The sequence below is a fragment of the Lissotriton helveticus genome, chromosome 3_1, assembly GCF_964261635.1.
Source record: "Lissotriton helveticus chromosome 3_1, aLisHel1.1, whole genome shotgun sequence".
NCBI lineage: Eukaryota > Metazoa > Chordata > Amphibia > Caudata > Salamandridae > Lissotriton > Lissotriton helveticus.
In genome coordinates, this window is record NC_136061.1 from 2,034,320,530 (window position 1) to 2,034,341,207 (window position 20,678).

General features: G+C 43.0%; 1 protein-coding gene across 2 annotated transcripts in view; it reads left to right on the forward strand.

The window, feature by feature from the left end:
* LOC144824082 (A-kinase anchor protein 13-like) overlaps nt 1-20,678 on the forward strand; it is a 342,578-nt gene that overhangs the window by 193,779 nt on the left and 128,121 nt on the right. For both annotated transcript variants that reach the window (XM_078683161.1, XM_078683162.1), the window contains exon 3: nt 19,093-19,136. In XM_078683161.1, the coding sequence (XP_078539287.1) occupies nt 19,104-19,136 (33 nt within the window). In that variant the 5' untranslated portion in view covers nt 19,093-19,103. The remainder of the gene's footprint in view (nt 1-19,092; nt 19,137-20,678) is intronic.

Consider the following 20,678-nt stretch of genomic DNA (forward strand, 5'->3'; position numbering starts at 1 on the left):
ACCTCGTCCATTATAGAGTTGTACCATCTAGATATTTCTTTCTTTTCTGGCCCTCTAGTTAGTAGATCGGAGATAAAGGGGCTATGACCACCTAGTTTAAACTTATTTTTATTAGCAGGAGACGTTTTATAGGCAGCTGTCCAACTATAAATCTGGATATATTTGAAGCGTGAAAGGTTAGGACCAATTTTGGCTTTCAAATATTCCCATGAGAATAAATCTCCCTCATAAAAAAGGTCCCCCCAAACCTCCATGCCCGCCTCCCTCAAAGGGACTGCCAGGGTGTCATCAAGCCAAACCGGACTTTCGGGTAGGTCCCACAATGTTTTTTTTTCACAAAAGTAGTTTACTTTTATAGCTTTCATGATTTCTGCCCATGTTCGAGCAAGACCCTGTAGGATCTTCAGTTTAATTTTTTTTTAAAACTTAGGATTTCCAAACTTAAAGAGAAAACTAGAGTGATTGATATTTTCCCCCTCCAACATTGCTGCATACATCATTCCCACCCCCAAGGAGTCAGGATTCTTTAACAACATCCTTGAATGTGATAATTGAAAGGCCCAAGCATAGATTTTTAAATCAGGGGCCGCCAGCCCTCCCTTTTCACGTCGCCGTCTTAGTTTTTTCCAGGCAATACGTGGGAGATGGTTGTGCCAAATAAAAGAAGAGACATTTGATTGAAATTTAGCTAAAAATTTTTGATCAAAATATAAGGGAATAGTATTAAATAAGAAAGAAATCTTTGGGAGAAGAGACATTTTGATAAGATTAACCCTACCTATTAATGAGAGGGGGAGATGCAACCAAGAGTGAAGAAGCTTACGACAGTCTTTAAGCACTTTGGATAGATTAATTTGGACTATTTTATTTATGTCGTTTACAATTGTTAACCCTAGGTAACGCATAGAGGTGCTGGAATGAAATTCTATAGGTGGATTCTCATCATTCCAGATAAGCATTTCGGTTTTAGTTGCGTTTATCTCATACCCCGACACTAGATGTCCTCAATAACCAGTTTGGAAACTTTTGGAATAGCAATTCTTGGTTTACACATTTTACATATCTTACATATCTTACTTACAATTGTTGGGCACAAAAAGTTAATAGTTTTACAAATGTATCTGTTTTATGTTATATTGATTGAATTGTCATATCAATTAAGGGATGAGTAGTACAAGTTTCCTTTCCTGGAACATCAATGGCCTGCGCACAAAGCCTCGTGTACCTCATGTTTATCTTGTGGAAAAGCTTGCCCTCGAAACTGTAGTTTATGGTAATAAGGTATAGGTTTGATTGGTACACTGGGAAAAGATATGTCTGATGTTTTAGGTCTGGCCTGCGTTTTATTAAATGTTATGACAAAGGCAGTTGGGCTAGCTTATTAATTATTAAAAGCATGTATTAAAGACAGTAAGCCTTTAATAGTTGGTTGTTATTACCTTGTGGTGCAGACTATAGACAGGTATGTTGTTACATGTAATCTCACTGCTTACTGTTGTAGGCAAGGGTTTTGGCATTAGACCCCCCCTCTGACAAACTCTGTGGGGTTTCACTGTAAAGATTATTATTAATCCCTGTTGAGAGGGGCTGTGTATTGTTTTGCAAGCTGTATATTTGTTTTTTTACATAGTTATAATTTCATAACTGCGTGTATATGGTTGCCAGTTTATGTAGATTTGAATAAGCAGTGTTGGGCAAGTTATAAAGCAAATGGTAAAGGGTTCATTGTAATCATTTCATGATAAACAGATCAAATCTGAACTCTGGCATGATTTTTCCCAAAGTCAGTAGCCCTGACCTACTAATTGTGAAAAACATGCATTAAAAGAGTAGCCTTTTCAAGATTGATTGTTATTACACTATACTAAAGCCTCTAGGCAGGTATTTTGTTACATAAGACTCCACATATTACAGGCAAAGGTTTTTTTTTTTTCAAAACACAATTTAATCGTTGACATCCAACATAGGACATGTGCCCCATAGGAAACCCACTTCCAACATAGAAAATGACAAATATATGAGTCAACATTTCTAATAAAATTAACGGATTTTTTCCATACAAGATACAGTGATATAAATTATGAACAGAAAAAAACCCACAAATAAGGGGAAAGAAAAAAAATATAGAAAATAAACAACGGTGCCACGTGACTTCCCCTCGACTGATACATGAAAGCCATATAAAGGAAAAGATTCTGCCATCCATATTAGGTACATGCCAACTGGTCCGTATCATAATAGTGATTCATTAACATCTGACGGGGAGGAGGCTCTAGATACATTCCCCTATAGTCCGCCCACCTTTTCCAAATTTTATAATACTTCCGGGGGCAACCCCTTGTCTCAAAGACCGGGAATTCCAACCCCATACAGAAATAATTACCCTTTTTCCACACCCTAAGCGATGGTGAGGCCTCAGCTTTTTAGGCCCGGGCTATGTTTCTCTTAGCCAGTGTTAGGTCCAGAAATAGGAGATGGCGTTTGTACCCATTTCCGCCTATATCTTCCGCGTTGTGCAAAATAGCAGATCTCGGTGAGGAGGCAATAGTCCACCCCAGGACCTCAGTCAGGCACATAAACACACCCTTACAGAATATTTTCAGGACTGGGCAGGCCCAGACAGTATGTAAAAAGGTACCTTATATAGAGTTGCAGCGCAGACAATGTGGGGATGTAATGAGTCCAGCACGCCATAACCTATGCCTACTATAATACGCCTGGTGCAGGTATTTAAATTGGATAAGACGCAGGCGGGCTGCAATTGCTGTGCTGCGTGGGGACTCCAAAGCCTCCTCTCAGTCATCCTCTTCCAGGGGACCCAGATCTTGTTGCCATGCCTCTCTGGTCCCATGAAGTGTGGTTGAAGTGTTAATAATAATTGTACAATATATTTTAGTATATTTGTGATCCCCCAATTTGCCCATGAACACCTTTACCTCAATAGGATTAAATTCAGGTATCTTCGTTAAATGAGATATAGATGGAGTGAAGGCATGCCAGAACTGGAGGTAGTGGTAAAATTGCATACTTGACATATCGTACACTACTTGTATATCAAGAAAGGACTTAAGGGTACATCCATGTTCCACAGCCCCACTGCATCAATCCCGATTGCCCCGAAAACCAGGCAAATACATCAGCTGTGGTAGTTGTCCATTATTCCACAAATGAAGTTTCCCTGGTAAGTCTACCCCACCAGCCCATCTGACGGAGCGCCGTCCTCCAAAGTTTGAAAATGATAGCTGTGGCAGGTGGTAGCTCATGGAGCAATACCGCAGAATATAAAACCCTGTGGGGAGCATTGTCCCCCAGCAGCCAGCGCTCCACCGCATATGCCGGGTCACCGTACCACCAATCATTGAGGATAAGTATATGGGAAGCCGTATAATATGCCTGCAAGTCAGGGTGGGTACTCCACCAGAATATGTAGATTGGAAGCAGGTCTTCAGAGCCACCCGAGATGCACCACCCCCCATAGGAACTGGGCGAGAATAGCATTTGATGAAACCACGTGGGTTTTATGGGATAGGGATTGTTTTGCAACTGATATAGGAGACGCGATAAGGAAATCATTTTTAAAATAGCCGACCTACCAAAAAGTGAAAGGGGCAGGTGGGACCACACACGCGTCTGGTCTCCCATCTGCATCCACAAAGGGGCAAGGTTCTTACTCCATGCCAAGGCCTCAGAAGAGGTGAGATGCACTCCCAAGTATTTAAAACCATCCGGCACACCAACCACCTCCCGCGACCAATCACCGAGCCCATCTCTGCCCGCAGCGGCCACAGAAAGGATTTCCCTCGATTCATATAGAGACCAGAGGTTTCGCCAAAGATCTGCTTGATGCCGACAAGACGTGGGCCAGTCTGGTTGAGATCAGTGAGGAAGAAGGGGACATCATTCGCGTAGAGCGTTATGCGGTCAGAAATGCCAGGTGCCCACTCGAAGCCTCGTAGCTGCGCGTCTTTCTGCACCAAGGCCGCAAGTGGCTCTATGGCTAGGGCAAAAAGATAAGGGGAGAGCAGGCAGCCCTGATGAGTCCCCTGCCCGACAGAAAAGCTTTTAGATACCGAATCTGCCAAGCGAACGGAGGCACTCATGTTCATATATAACGGGCGAATAAGGCTAAGCAACGGGGACCGATATCAAGGCGAGAAAGCAGGGCAAAAAGATAAGTCCAACTAAAGGAATGTAGGCAAAGGTTTTGATGTTGGTGATCCACATGAACAAACTGGGGGGATAGAAGATTACACTATAAAAATCCTTGTTAGGCTCTCTTGCAAGAGATAGTATTTTGCTGTGCCTACTTGGCATATTGAAAATGAAAATCACATTTTAAAGTAAATGTGGATTTAACAGGGCTTTGTTATTACTCAGCATTAAGGCCGACAAATAGGTATTTTTTATTTTTTGTTACGTTGTTTCTCACAGATTACCTTAGTAGGCAAGGGTTTTGATGTTGGTTACCCTCTCTGACAAATCGTGGGTACAGAAGATTTGCATTGAGAGACTGCTTGATACACCCTTTTACGAGAGATAGTATTTTGCTTTTCCAACTAGATTTTTTGTATATATTTGCAATTTTATGATTGTATGTTTGATGGGTTGCCTTTGAGGAAAGCTTCTGCTCAGTACAGTAGGCCCGAAATCGTTATGGGGGCAAGTCAGTGATAACAGCTATAAGTTTGAATGGTGTGCATGGAACCATGCCACATGCATAGGTCTGGCATGTCTATTACAAAAAGTTATTACAAAGGCAATAGGTCTGGCTTATTTATTGTGAAAAGCATATGTGCCTCGATCATTGTACTGATATATATATATATGTTCACAAAACTCCTCCACTGTCAAAGGAAAGGCGCACTCACGTGATAGAAGACCACTTCATTTTTAGGTCTCGGCTAAGCGCGCGGAAGCGCGTTCTCGCCGAGAACCTATTGTTGCCGTGTCTGCTTTCCAGGAGACAATCATGGCCGCGCGCAGGCGATTTGGAACTGGCACGCGCACAAGTACGAGCGCTGCGCGAAGCTCCCACACAACACACGCATGCGCATACACAGAAACACACACACAAGCGCGCACGCACATACATACATACAGAACCCCCCCCACGCATACATACACGCGCGCGCACACACACACACACGAGTGCACCGCCCCCCCCTTCCTTTTGTACTTACTGTGGCAATCATGGGGGACTCCGCTCTCACCACGCGGCAGGGGCAGGCAGCTGGCATGTGCCTCGTGCCCCCTCCGCAGAGTTGACGTTGCGGCTCTGCAACCTCCTGCTGGAGGCCCCGGGGCTCTCCATCGCTCACAGGAGCCCCGGGCCAAGAGACACATTTCCTCCGCCTGCCTCCTCTTCCGGTCGGGACGCGGCCCCGCCCCCGTCACAGGCGACCTTGCCTGACTTCCGCATGCATACCCAGGCATTCGTATTTTTGCTGCGTAAGGCTAAAGTCCAGAGCAATCAGACTGTTGCACGTGTATCCTGGTAGCGGGAAAATGCGCTTCTGGCCCTGACACTGGGCTTTCTCCAATAATGCATGGCTTTGGTTTGTAAATGGTTGTTGTGCGGAGCCTGCTGTAGAAAGTAATTTTGCTTTAATGACCCTCCTGATTGCTGCAGTTGTTGGGCTGCATAGCCTCCCATGCAGTTTACACAGGGCGTATATTGTCGCTTGGGCTTTTGGTTTCATTCTTTGTTGATAAACAGTTGACTTCTCTGCGTCACTGAACCATGCCCCGAGGTAGTCATAGGTCCTTTTAGATGCTATTGTCTGGGGGACAGTCGCCATCTTTGTGATAACTTTTTTGTATAACTACCAACTGTCACCACTCCTAAAGTACATTTCAATTCATTTTTACTTTTGTACTATTAAAATGCTTAATGTTTTTCTAATTTCCAAGTGGACATAATTCTTAAACTATGTACATTTTTTATTTGTGCGGTTTCTTGAACAGTTTAATAGGCATTCTTTTTATATGTCCATCAGGGCTACTGAATTGAGTCCACAAACCTTTCTAGGGCCAAAGCACTGATGCATTACATCCCACGGTTTGTGGATCCGTAGCTGCGACCTAACAACTAGACTCCTTCTGTGCTCTGAAAGTTTATTAAAGCTGCTGCAGTGAAGTGTGTACTTAGAAAGTTCGTGAACTGAAACACAAACCCTCATTATTTATGTTGCAGGATTAGTTTGGCAGTAAGTATGTGTAGGCCAGTTATTTACGCAGCGGTTCAACATTTGCTCTCTTCTAAATATTTTACATTTTGACTGGCACAGCAACTGAAAACATTAAATGAAGTTATTTACCCAGCATGAAACTGTACAATTCAGCCCAGATTTAATCAATGCACAGATATCAATTTAACAACCGGAATGAATAATTTCACTAAAAGTGCTGCAGAGCCATAATTATTTCGTCCTTCTTGGGCTGTTTTTTTTGTGGAGGACAGGACAGTCCCCAGCTTACTTGCACATCTTACACTGTCCTCTCCCTGTTCCAGACGGTTGGCATGCTTCAGCTTCCAATATCAGGTCGGACATTCTACAATGGCGTGGGTGCTGACATGGTAAAAGTAGAGACTTGAATGACCCCTATAGCTAGCCCACCACAAAGTCCAGTAAGGTGTGCGCCGTGTTAAAGTATTGAGTGCAGAGTATTGAGTGCAGAGTATTGAGTGCAGAGTATTGAGTGCAGAGTATTGAGTGCAGAGTATTGAGTGCAGAGTATTGAGTGCAGAGTATTGAGTGCAGTGTATTGAGTGCAGAGTGTATTGAGTGCAGAGTGTATTGAGTGCAGAGTGTATTGAGTGCAGAGTGTATTGAGTGCAGAGTGTATTGAGTGCAGAGTGTATTGAGTGCAGAGTGTATTGAGTGCAGAGTGTATTGAGTGCAGAGTGTATTGAGTGCAGAGTGTATTGAGTGCGCAGAGTGTATTGAGTGCGCAGAGTGTATTGAGTGCGCAGAGTGTATTGAGTGCGCAGAGTGTATTGAGTGCGCAGAGTGTATTGAGTGCGCAGAGTGTATTGAGTGCGCAGAGTGTATTGAGTGCGCAGAGTGTATTGAGTGCGCAGAGTGTATTGAGTGCGCAGAGTGTATTGAGTGCGCAGAGTGTATTGAGTGCGCAGAGTGTATTGAGTGCGCAGAGTGTATTGAGTGCAGAATGCAGAGTGAGTGTGCAGAGCAGAGTGGTGTGTGCTGTTGAGTGCAGAGAGAAAAAAAAAGAAATGTCATGAGCAATGCCAATAGCTCTACCTTTAATGATGCCGAGACCATTGCATTGTAAATGCTTGTTAATTAAGGCAATTCTCTCGGACATCGCACCTGATGCGTTTCAGTCGTCCCTGCGACCTTTCTCAAAGGTTATCAGTCCGGCATTGTTTTCATTGCGAATCCATTTTGTCCCGGCAGGTTGTTGTTTTTATAATGTTAGTCCCCATTGGGCCTCCTTGGTGGTGTGGGTTGGCCCCATTTGACATCCTCTGCGATGTTACTCGCTCTGCATTGTGGGACTTGTGGTTAGCACATTTCTAACCCTCCAGTGGGTGAATGCCAGATCTTTGGATGTCTACTTTCTAAAAGAGTTTATTGCCGATTTTTATCACGTTCCCTCACGATCCCACTTTCAAGGATGTAAGGATCCCTGCCTCGGCTGGTTCGAGGTGGCAGCCAATGCCCCTATTGTCTTCCGACTGCACAAGAATTTAGTCCAAGTCGGGGCATTGTTGGTGTTCTGTCGGGTGGTGCATCCTGTTCGGCGGGACCAAGCAGAAATAAATGTTCACAAAACTCCTCCACTGTCAAAGGAAAGGCACACTCACGTGATCGAAGACCACTTCATTTTTAATTGAGATATATATATATATATATATATATATATATATATATATATATATATATCATAGAAGGGTATTGTAATCTCATAGATTACCATAGCAGGAAAGGGGTTTGGTGTTGATCACTCACTATGATAAACCCTGGTGGTAGAATTTCACTATGATGATTTGTGTTAGGCCCTTTTTAGAGGGGTTGTATATTGGTTTTCCAACTTTAATGTTGTACATAATTTAAATTGTATAAAGGTATACCTGATGGTTGCTAATTTGTGCGCACTTAAGTAAGTTATGTTGTATATGATGTCACAGCATTGATAAAGTTTCGAGGCCTTATCAGTTCACAGATTCCTTAGTTGGGATCTGTTTATAATGAAAAGTTATGGCCAACTATACCTTACTTATTTATATTGAAAAGCATGTGTTTAAGGTAATGTGCTTTTAAGGGTGCATCGTTATTAATGGTGCTAAAGCCTGTTGGCAGGCTTTATGTAACAAGGAATCTCATAGATTACTGTAGTAGGCTAGGGTTTAGCTGTTCGTAGCCTGCTGGATCAAATAATGGTACATGCAATTTGCAGTAGGCTTTACATATTGATTGTGAAAAGTGTATGTTAAATTCAATAATAATTTAAGGGTAGATTGTTATTTTCCTATGGATAGATACTTTGTTACATGGACCCTCAAAGATTTCCATAGCAGGCAATGGTTTTGGTGTTGGTCGCTCCAGCTGACAAACCTTGGGCATAGATTTGCTCTGTCAAAATCTTTGTTAAACCCTGTTAGGAGCAATAGTAATTTTCTTTGCCAACTTTAGTTTTGTCCAATATGTAATTTTATGACTATATGCCCAATGGCTGCATTAGGGGAAAGCTTAAGCTCAGTACAACAGGCTTCAGCTGGTTACGGTGCCAATGTTAGCAGCTAGAGGTCTGATTTGTTCACTAGGCAAAACCTGTTTTTCATGCTCTACGTCTGATCTTTTTATTATGAAATATGCTAAACGCTGTAGGATTGTGAAAACCATATGTTAAGGCAAAGTCAATAGGCACTTAAGAGAGTATTGTTATTTCGCTGTATTAAAGCCAACAAGTTGGTATTTTGTTACATGAATTGCCACAGATTACCTTTTGTAGGGGAAAGGTGTTGGTTAACACCTCTGACAATCCCTTGCCACTGCCTTTCATGATCTTGTAATAGGGACATGACTGGTTTGCCAATCATTTCATTTTTAGTTTTCTACTTTTATTGTTCCCCCTTTCATTTAGTTAGTTCTCCTAGTTTTATTTGAAAGTTTCTTAAAAGGATAGCCCAGCTATCCAGTCAGTGCTAACTGGTGTCTTGCACGTCGCCCATTTATTCTGGCATGCACCACATCAAAACGTGGTCACTTCCTCTAAACCAGGAGACCACCATGGAGTACTGTTGCCTGTACTGTATCATTGTTTTGCCATTCCAAAATGCTAATAGTCCAGCATCCATTGGCTAACTGCTCATATTCCTTTCTTCTTTTCTAGAAGGTCATAAATGCGGAGTCTTGCCTGCTTCTTGATTGTTCCAGCATTTCTAATGCATTTTGGTAGGGTATAGTTTTAGTTATCAACTTGACCCACCTTTTTCATGCACCATGTCTCTTCCTCTGGCTCATCCGTCATGTAAGTTCCTTTACTGTCAGCTCCGGGACGCCCCTTCGCTGGGGCAGCTGTTTGTGCTTTACAAGTAATGTTAACATAACGTAACACAATGCAACGTAAGAGGACAAACCATCTTCAGCCATACCACCTAGTACACAGATCAAATCTGAACTCTGGCATGATTACCTAGTACCTAGTACAAGAACGCTACACGTTTTTCTATGGTGGCAGCTTGGGGGGGGTGTGGGGGTGGCATTGTTGCGTTTAATAGACCTCAGAATGAATAAAATTCCCAGGTACTCCTCATGTTTCTATCTACCGCAATGTACTCTACTCAGTTACTTCCACATTTTCTACTTATTATCTTCAGCTGCTGGAACTATGTTACACAATTTTAAACTTTCCCACTGATACTTTGGTTGTAACTAAAGCAATCACATGGGGGCGATGGTAAAACCTTTCCCATTGGTGGTAGTGTCCATAATCCACCGTGATGACCAAATGGTCTGACACATTTAGAATTTGCTTCTGGACATAGAATAGTCTGCGAACCTGCAGCCCCACACCATATTGATCTGTGGATTTTAAGTGGGTCCATGCTGTGAGATTGGTAATGTTCTCCACTCAAGAGGCTACTAATTAAAAGCTTTACCTGAAATTCACTTATTAAAACATTGAACCGATGCTGCACTTTGCTTACTCTGTTCTGTGCCTGCATCTTTTCTTAATCATTTGTGTGAGATAAATGGGTGTTATAAATCCCCCGCTTATTTGTCCAGGGTTGCTGCGATCGTTCATATTTGTGGCACAGATTTTTCTGTGCAAAAGTCAGATTTCCTGGAGCCTCGCAAATTTCTTAGTGCTGGGGAGAATTTGGGACATTCTGTGATTCCGCTTATTTTTCTAAAGTTTGCAGATTGCGTGCAGATTTATTTTATCTCAGCTTGAGTTTCCAGACAGGGAGAACATGTGTACTGCTATCATAAGGAAGAAGGACAACCTGGAGGCCAGTGAACAGTGGGCAACTGCTTGGTAACTCTTTGCAGGAAGCCATCGATCCCAGATGACACTTTTACCCGATCCCATACAAAGGAATTCAGCAAACTTGTGTGAGCAGTTAGGTGTACACATATGTAAAGAGTACTTTACAAAAGGTGTAGTGATGATGCCTATACCTTGGCATCAAAACACAGGAAAGCTCCTAAAGTGTAGTTAGAAAGAGGATTAAATGTGTGAGGTAGATGGATACCTCCACAACAGGACTCACAAATTGTAGTGCAAGAGAAGTGTGGAGGAGGGTGGCACAGACTCCGTGTTAACATTGGGTGTTTTTCCAAAACAGTGAATGGTTGGAATTTTTTCACTCTTTTTAGAATTGGTATTTAAAACAATCAAATTTTTCACCGTCTTTCGCGCAGAGCTGGATGCATATTTCTGCTGATTTTCATATTTTTCTGCAGACTTGAATTGCGTCATGAGCTGGATTTTGCTTTCAGAGCTATTAGTAGTTGCACTTATTAGGCATGGAAACCATCACTCCTGAGTTCCACGATGATTTAACTACAAGTAATGTTTCCAATTATACGTTTGTATTTTTTGCAGCCCTAATGTGTATTCATTGTTTATATAGAGCGCTCAGGCGGAATGTAGATGGCAATATTGTTGCGCTGTGAATTAGCCCCTTAAGTTTATATATCCGTTTGAAGAAACGGTCCTTGTCCTAACACGTCCAGAGTGTTTAATTTAACAAGTGTTCAGTCGAGCTTGAGGAATATCCAAGCCGAAATTAATCTGAAATATGTTTGTCAGTGATTTGAACTATGGCTGCTCTTTGTATTTCAAAGATGTATTTATACACTACACAATTGCAACTAAAGCAAGAAACGCATCTAGACATTATTTGTGATCAGAATTTATATATTTGGACTACTGTATTCCTAAAAAAGTGCCTTAGTGAAAGAATGCAAAAATCATTGAATTATTCTCAGCCACTGGTAATTATTCTGACCCGCATCTCAGTCTATGGTTTTTTCCCCCACTATGACTCTAGGGGTTAGAGCCAGCTGTATGCAAATCAGCCTTGGCCATGCTCCATTAGGAACAGTCCACACTGAACTGACAAGTCAGGTCCTCTCTGAACGGGAACAAAGCAACTCAAGACTGATGTTGGCCTAGTTTGGCCTCTTCCGTTGAGTACAGCTCGGTTGCAATGGCACAGTGATCACAGGACCCACATCTGGGCATATCTGTCAGCCTTAGGGCGTCACAATGAAGAATACAAAAAAAGTGGTGGATGGAATGCTTAAATTATCACTCACTGGTAGTTATTTGGTGTTGCATCTCTCAGAGGAATGTAATGCGACTCTAGTCAATTTACCAGTGACTGAGATCAATTAAAGCGTTCCATCCATCACTTTTAGGTATTCTTCAGAAAGGGAGTGTTGCTAATTCGAAGGGCCTTTGTCAGATGTAACACCATCAGTTGTGGATTAAACTCCATTGAGATGTCCCTTCTAATGAGAGGTAAACATCGCTATTGGTATTCTGTATTACTGTTGGAGGTATGACTTAACTGTTACAAGTAAATAGGTTAGTCGTATTAACTACTTGGGATACACATAATTTATGGTTTGGCAGGAGCTTAAGACACCACCATCATTTTATTATAATCTTTAGGTTATAAGGTCCAAGTACTCTGTCCCTGGATAATGATGCCCCTTCTTTTATTGTTTGTGTAGTAGTAGGACATTTACTCAAAGTTTGGACCTTTCAAACCTCTTTTGTGAGCAATTGTGGAAATGGATTGAGTGTGTCCTCCTATTTCATTTAATTCATCCTGTGAATCTGATGCATTAGAATGCAATCAAGTACTCATTCCTTTGTTCTATTTCTTATTTTATTCTCCATGTGAACTTTCCATCATATTCATGGCATATATCTTTTTGTTGATTTTTGTTTTTTCGAGTGTGATTTGCAGGCATCGGACACATGTTTCGCCCCCCCCCCCCCATCAGCCCCCCTTGCGGAATGCAAGGGGGGCCGCATACCCCTCCCACTCCCCCTCCAACGGGCCATGCCATAGCAAACCAGGGCTCTGGTTTCAGAAAGCAAGAGTATTTTGCTCTTGCTTGATGAAAGCGGAGCACTTTGCTTTTTAAACACAGGGAGCTAAATGTAAGCAGTTCCCTGTATGTTAAAACGTATTGCCGGCTACTGCAGGGGGAGGGGGGGGCTGGCTGGGACCACCGGGCCTTTAGGCTCTCCCGTGGTCCCCAACGAGGTGGCCTGGCTCCGGGGTATGGGATCCCCAAGGCCGAAATCAGCCAGGGGAGGGGATGAATAATATCAACCGTGATCAAGTTAGTTGTGACTAACGAAATACGTTGGTATTTTCTTTGGAACCAGATGCTTAACTGAAAATAAAGAAATCGTGGGAAATTTTCGGACCCTGTGAGTGCGTGCTAATTCTTCCTGACAAAGAAGGGTTGTGTGATACAAATCGACGTGACTCTGTCGACGAGCAACGCCCCGAGAACAGAGCACCAGATGTCCGTGAACCGGAGACTCTGTCATTGGTTGCTGCCTTTGAAGTCGTAAATTAATGGTTACTACAGGTGGGTCTCGACCTCGCGTGGACAGTGTGGCCAGTGGATATTGTGTCCAGATGTCCGGCATAGGGAGTGCTTGATAAATGCGTGTGCTAGGTCCTGCTTGGCTGTGTGTTCCTAACTCATGTGGCATCTGACTTTTTATGGTGTTTTTAGGAGCATGGGTACCCCATCTGTGCTTTATTGAGGCAAGCTCCCTTGACCATTGTAATGTCGCTGCGCCTATCTATAGGATTTATCAAGGGCTTTCTGTCCGAGTGTTTGCCTGTCAGCTATTCACCCTCCTGCCTGTGACCTATCAATCAGTAATCCAGGGCCTACTTGACCACTTACTTGAGTCATGCTTGATGTGGAGTTTAGAACGGGTGATACTATTAATAAGAACTAGATTTCAGAATACATATACATCCTTCCATATCCACCCAAATATCCATTTAGCTTCACCACTTCAGAATGAAATTGCTTTTGGAAGTGAAAGGATGATTGTCTGGATAGGTCTGTCTTTCCATGACAAATTATGGACTTGCTGAGTAGCTCTTTTTCACTAAACACCTCCTAATCCTGTTGTCTGTATAGCGTGTAAAACCTGTTGCAAATGCTTCTGCACAGAATTAAATGCGGAACCAGTGATTGTCAGGTCAGAATCCTTCCCCTTGAGCGTACCTTTGGGGCTGAATCACATCTCTTTATTATGATTCACTGTTTGTAGCCTATATTTATCAATTTCTGCTCACCCCCTCTTCAGTATATGCAGCAGTGCAGTAATACTGCACCAACATTTTGTCTGTTTCACGGGTTAGGCAATGCTAGTGTCCATCATAAATCTGCCTGCATAATGAAAACAGTAGTCTGGTGTTGTGCATGGTACACGATTTCTTCAGCTCTTCCTGAGGCACTACACAGACCCTCATGGACACTAGTAAGCGTCTTTGAAGTATTGACAACACCAATATGTCTCGTCTCTTTGACCTATTGGTTTTGCCATAACCTTTTCAGTTGCTGTCCGGCAGCAAAAAGCAGGGATGCGGGATGACGTCTATGCAATGGAGTAATGCATGCACATGAGTCATCGTGCATATGCGTGCCTATGGAATTACATTTTGTATTTTATACCAATCCAAAATGGCAGACGGCACTTGGATTGGGAAATTAACATTTTAGCACAAAAGTGCTTTCTAGGTCTCACGCCTGGCGTTGCAGTGTGCAGCACTTCTCGAGCAGCGCGAGACCTCATGCAGAGTGTCCCGAAAGCTGATCACACGCTTGTGCGTGTGTTTTTGCTTTCGCCGGCTTCCTTCCGGCGTGTTTTTAAAAAAAAAACAAAGGCACGCAATTGGGCATGTCCCGCCTTTCCTCTGCCCATTCCCATTGGTGTCTATTACGCGCAGTAGCGCGTTTCGATTCTGTGCTTGTTTACCTTGTACCAAGTATATTTTAGGTATACATCTTCATTTATCAATCACAGGCTCTATTCGCAATTGATGTGGGGGTTCCTTATTGGAGCATGCGGCACGTTCGTTAACTGCGTGTGCCATTCAGATAACCTTGTGGTGTACTTGTACAAGATGTCCCATAAACAGTTTGAGGAGGAAGCTGTCGAGCGCAGCGAGATATAGAGGAAGGCTCCTCAAGGGCAGATGTTGTCAGATGATGCGCACAGTTAGGAAGTAGCATGGGCTGACCCACGTGGGCAGAGAGGGAAACACCGCCGAGCTGTTTTTGTGTGTTGCCTCCTGGTTGCCATACAGCGATCAGGGCTAAGGAAGTCACATTCCAGAGCGTGATTTCATGCAGCCAGTGAGTCAAAAAGGAGAGTCCGTGAAAAATAACTTTTCTGTGTGGTGCAGCCGGACTGCTTTTTTCCCGGCGGTTATTTACATCAGCACAGTTTTTCCCCACGCCTCCAGTTTTATACAGAGGACACACCCAGCCATCGGCGTCATCGGGGCGTCGTCCCCAACTGGCAAAGAAGAATTTTATAATTCCTCAGCCGCTCACCGCCCCAGGGAGCTCATTTTGGATTAGCACTTGGACAGCGCACACCCTGCTGCTTGGATTGAACCGCCCATTTTAATCTCCTCATCACCCCAAGTTCTGTGAGATACAGCTGCACACTTTGTGGGAAAGGAAGGATTGCGTTCCCTGTTGCAGGAGTCTCGCCGTGCACAGTAAGCCTGGCATCTATACTTCACTCTTGTTTTACATACGGAGGCAGTTTAGCTGCTCACATCTGCTGAGTAAAGTTCTTGTGGGGTCCCGAAAGCTGATACACAGCCCACCATCCCCTAGGGCTTCCTCTCATAAAAGTTATCACTCTCTAAAAAAGAATAATTTAGCGACTGGCATTCCTTTCGGCATTAGAGTGCCTTGAACATGACTACATATGCGATTCAAATTGCTTAGGCCACCTTGAGTAGCGCCTACCCTTAAAGATTTTCCAGAATGTGAGGTGTTAGCGGCTCCCTGGAATGCAAAGACTGGCACTGCATTCCGCAACAGGACTTCTGTACACTGGAACCGTGTCGGCACTTCACAGTAATATTTAAAAATAAAGGGACAATATCGCCACTTCTCAGCAGAACTGCAGCGCTTCCAATGGGGCAATAACAGTGCTTTCCACCCTGAGGTACTGGAGCGCTTTCAGAGGGGGCAATTACAGTGCTTTCCACCCAGCGGTACTGGAGCGCTTTCAGAGGGGGCAATAGCAGTGCTTTCCACCCAGCAGTAATGTAGCATTTTTAGGGGTCAACAGCAGTGCTCTCCATCGAGCTGGAACGCTGCACTTTCAGTGGGATACGAGCAGCTGCAGCACGCCCCACCCAGAGGGACCTCCGAAATGCTGGGCAGTGCTGGCATTTCTTAACTGGGATGTCACACTTGTTATGGGGCAGAGCTGACACTTCTGTGCAGACCTGCAGTGCTGTTAATTGTACAGGGAGCCCAGCCACATCTTGTCCGAAGGACAGTGCACTGAGAAAGGACGGATATTTGGCAGCATTCATTAAATAAGGGAGCTCCAATCTGGCGTTTCCTACCACCGCCAAACCTGATGATTAGGCGTTGGAGCAGGCTGTCAGTGCAGTCGTTGTATTACCAAAGGGTTGTGCTCAGGAGCCCACAGTGAAGCAGAGACCCTCATTCCCCAGCACCCCATGCTACCAGTGAGTAAGGGACACACATAGTTTTGTGCTGTGGAATTACAGTGTGGGCGCTACCGACAAATACAATCCAGAGCCTGAGAAAAGACAGTCAGCTCGAGTGCACTGTATTTTATCAACATGTGCCTGTTATTGTGTTGTGTTTGCCCTGTCTTCGGTGCTAGCGGTGCCTTTGGTTGTCGGCAGGATGATTTCCGTGTCATCAGTAGTGACCATGGCAGCTGTCAGGGAGGGGTCAGTTGTGGTTGCAGTTCCAGTGTGTGTTTACTCTGGCTACTATATAAACACTGTGTCTGCATTATCTGGGTGCAAACCTGTGTTGTGGTGTCCTGTAATGATATGTGTGCACACTAACTGCAGTTCTGTTATGTTTGAGCTGTAGGGTTTTGTGGCACATGGACATGAACAAAATGCAGACCGTACCTTGTATATTAAACAGAACATTTATTTAACATCTCTTCATAATACCTCTGATAATAAGATTAACTTTCCGCTTGTTCTCCACATGCTGGTTTTTGGTCGAAGCAACGTGTTTTAATTTTGTGTGATTGGTGCATTTCTTTGTAATTACATTTAATCATTCTTAAACTTGGTAACACAATCCACACAAATACACTTCACACCATGCCACATAATTCCAATAAGCATAATTTCACTCAACGGCACACACTTCCATGCCACACAATTCAACTCCGCACATTTCCATTCCACACCACATAATTTGATAACAAACCATATAACTTAACTCAACCACAACGTTTCACAACACTACATACACCCAATCCACACCACAGAATTCCACATCATGCCACAAAATTCAAAAGCACTCCACATAATTAAGCTCCACTACATACCTCTCCACAACACAAAATACCATTCCACATAATTCCGCACCATAACACACAATCTTACAACTCCTCATTCCAGTACACTCACTACCTCATAATTTCAACCCACATAATTTTACCACACACAATTCAACAACTAACAATTCCTAATCAGCCCACATAATTCCACTCCACACCACAAACATCCATTCCACTCCAAATCAAAACACATAGATAAAAGACATTGTCATTTACAGCACCAATAGATCTAACTTTCACAAATACGAGACCTATTGCCTTGCAAATCCTTGTTTGAGTATGGAGTGGTCCAGAAGGAAATGGTGGCTGCCAGGTCTCCAAAAAAATGTTCAAACATTTTATTTACAAAATCGCGAAGGGTTGGGCAAGCAATGGACGAGCAGGTGTGGAGGAGATTGGAGGGAAGCAACAGGGGCAGCTCCCTGATGATTTCGCCTTTGAGTGTTTGAGCCATTTTTTCATTGTAAATGACAATGCCTTTTACTTATGTGTTGTTTTTAAAGCAGATAAATAAAAGGTTTGTCATTTACAATGCCAGTAGCCGAAACTCTCGCAAATGTGAGGCCTATTGCTATTTGAGAAAATAGTGCTCTGAGGCTGTAATTAAAGCCTACTGAGTAGCAGCACTCGTAACAGAGGGTGTCGCCATGGGAGGTTACAAAATGAGGTCAGCCAGTACTAAGGAGGTACAAATAAGCCTATTGACCAATGAACAGCCACCGTTTACAGTGGACAATGACACAATCCAATGAAAAATATGGGCATAGAGTGGGCGGAGCTTCAAGTCCCTACCTGAATACAGCATGCCTAGCAGCGCAGGCGCTGCCCAGGCACGACTTAAAAAGTAGGTCCCTAAGTGTGAGCAGTGGAAGCCTACAAGCCAGCTATTTAAAAGGGTGGTACAGATGCTGTGCTCCGTTGGAGGAATAACCACAAGATGAGGAAGGCAATTCCTGGATTATGAAATTAGCACATGAGAGAGATATTAAAGCCAACCAATGTTAAGCAAGAGCAGCTCTATGTCAACTGTAAGTTTTTATTATAGTCCATAAGAGGTCTTTCTGGAACAGACCGCTAAAGGGCATGGCTAACAATTCAGTCAAATGGTATTCAAAGCTTACAAAGTGTTCTTTACCCAAGACAATAGCAGCAATTTTGTTTCCCTCCTGATCTGTTAATTGTCACTCCTATCGACTCATTATTTCCAATACCATGTAGTGACTTAAAAATATTTTGCATATCACACATTGCCCAATATCTTGCCACGCTCATGCCATTAGTTAATGATTAGTAACAAAGGTTTGTTGCTGAAGAACCTAGGCAAATAAATGCCAGGCACACATACCCGCACCCATTAATCATATCTCAGGTTAAAGGGTGCGAGTAACATTTGGATTTGTCTTCACGTCATTTTTACAGAAGAGAAAGAAACGCCTTCTTCCCCCAGGCAATCGCCTCCGCCTCAACGGTGGCACTGAATTCTTCCATTCTCAAGCTTACATTGTAACTTTCCACCAGTTTGGCATTTTTGTGTGTCTTTTTTTACAGTGCCATTGCTGTATTAGATAAGAGCAATGCTGTATTATAAATTCTGTATGCCTCTGAAAAATGTATTATATTTGCTTATTGTAGTGGTTGCGGGTGCTCCGCTTCATGATTTTATGATGAGGTTAACTACCTTTAAGAAATCTATACATCTTATATTAAATCAACAGTTGGCCAGTGTAACTTAAATTGCAAGCATGCTATCACTGAACTGAGATTGAATAAATACTTGTAGACAAATTTGTATGTGGTTTTGAAATACAAATGTTGAATACGTTTTATATGGAAACACTGAGTCATGTGCAAACATGATTCATTGGACTATTCATTTAATTGTAAGTGGAAGGAATTTGTCTCTACCTCCCTTTTATTGTGGTTCTGAAAGTTGAATTTATGTAAAATAAAACGTTGTTTAATTTTCTTTTCATTATTTGATTTCAGTACTCTAGGTCATGAAATTTAATCCCCAGCAAGCTCCTTTGTATGTAAGTAAAGACAGTATACAAACAAACCTTTTTGAAATGTACACTCACTATGTCTATGTATTGTTCTAAACATGAAATTTAAAGTAATGTGCGTTAAGTTTATTAAATCATAAACTCTGGTAGGAGGTTTTATTCGGCGTTTAAAATGTGATTTAATGCTAAGGTTCTTCTGAACAATATCTGTTTGGGCTGTGTCAGTGCTCTGTTGTCGAAGACTGTTAGTGAAACATACAATATATAGAGTGGGTTTTGTGTCACCCCCTGCTCATGATTGGATGAACCTCTTGACTGTCAGTTCTCTGTTTTTGTTTCAGTGGTTTTCCTCCCTACTCTTGTTTGTGTACCGCCCCTAAAGCATAGTCTATTTAACATCCTTTTGATTGAATGAGTTGTATCCTTTAACACCTTACTTAAGGAAACTTCTTTTTTGTTTTCAATTGTACTCCATGGGAACATATGGGTTTCCTTGCTCCACTCCACCCCTTCTGCTCATTCCCAGCCCCCCTAGTGCTCGCTCTAGAAGCTTCAAATGCTCCCTCAACCGATCCCGACTTGTCCATTGTTCCCCCATCCTTTTCCGTACTGTGTGCTTTTCACTGATTTATTAAATTATATTGGCTGGTGTTGTGTGGCTCTACCTCAGATCTTCCAATCCCAGAATTGTGGTTGGGGCAACAAATATAGTGTCACCTCCTTGCATATGTGTCTGTTCTTTTCTTACCATGCCTACCGACGTGGGTCTGAAGCACCCTTCCTTGATCTTGGTCACCTGACAAACATAATTGTTTTTTAATTCTCAAAACTGTTACAGTATGTAAGGGACATGTGTCTCAATAAAACAACTGGTTCTTAACCCTGCAGGGATTGCCACAGATAGATGCCAGTGATGGACCCTCACGATGTCTGTCTCTGGTGTCTGGTGACTCAAAGTCATGTGGAGACTATTTAGATGAATTAGAAGGCAACCAGGGACCGTAGAGCCAAGCTATACTGTGCTGTACATTGTAGGAAAGTTCTGAAGCCTGATCCCTGTTGTAGTCAAGAACGTTGACATGTTCTTGTTCTAGAGGTTGTTGACGTGGGAGGTCATCGTCCTATTCCAAGCCCTTCAATAAGTCAAAGAAAAAGAAGCATGAGATGTCCAAACATGACTCCCCTTCTTCCTGCTACTCTCACCATACAAGTCACGTGGACATCCGAGAACCGCTAAGTCCCAGTCTTGGTCTCCTCCCTCAGATCTGATCCTGGCTTTTGCCCTGATCCAGTCTGAATTCCTGTGTCCAACAGCAATGCTGCATCATATCCAACTCATCAATGAGGCTATGCTGTGAATCTTCAGTACCCCACAGGTCTGAGTAGGCCTTCAAATTTCCCTAGTTGAATTAAAGACACACGTTCTCAAAGACGTACTACAGCAAGTGCAGACCTCTCTAGAACCCCTTCTACCATTGAATGAACCACTGACGGACACGCTCATGGGCACCTGGGTGGAGCCGGGGTCTTGCTCTCCCATGAACTGTTAAACCTCAAGGAAAGCGAGTC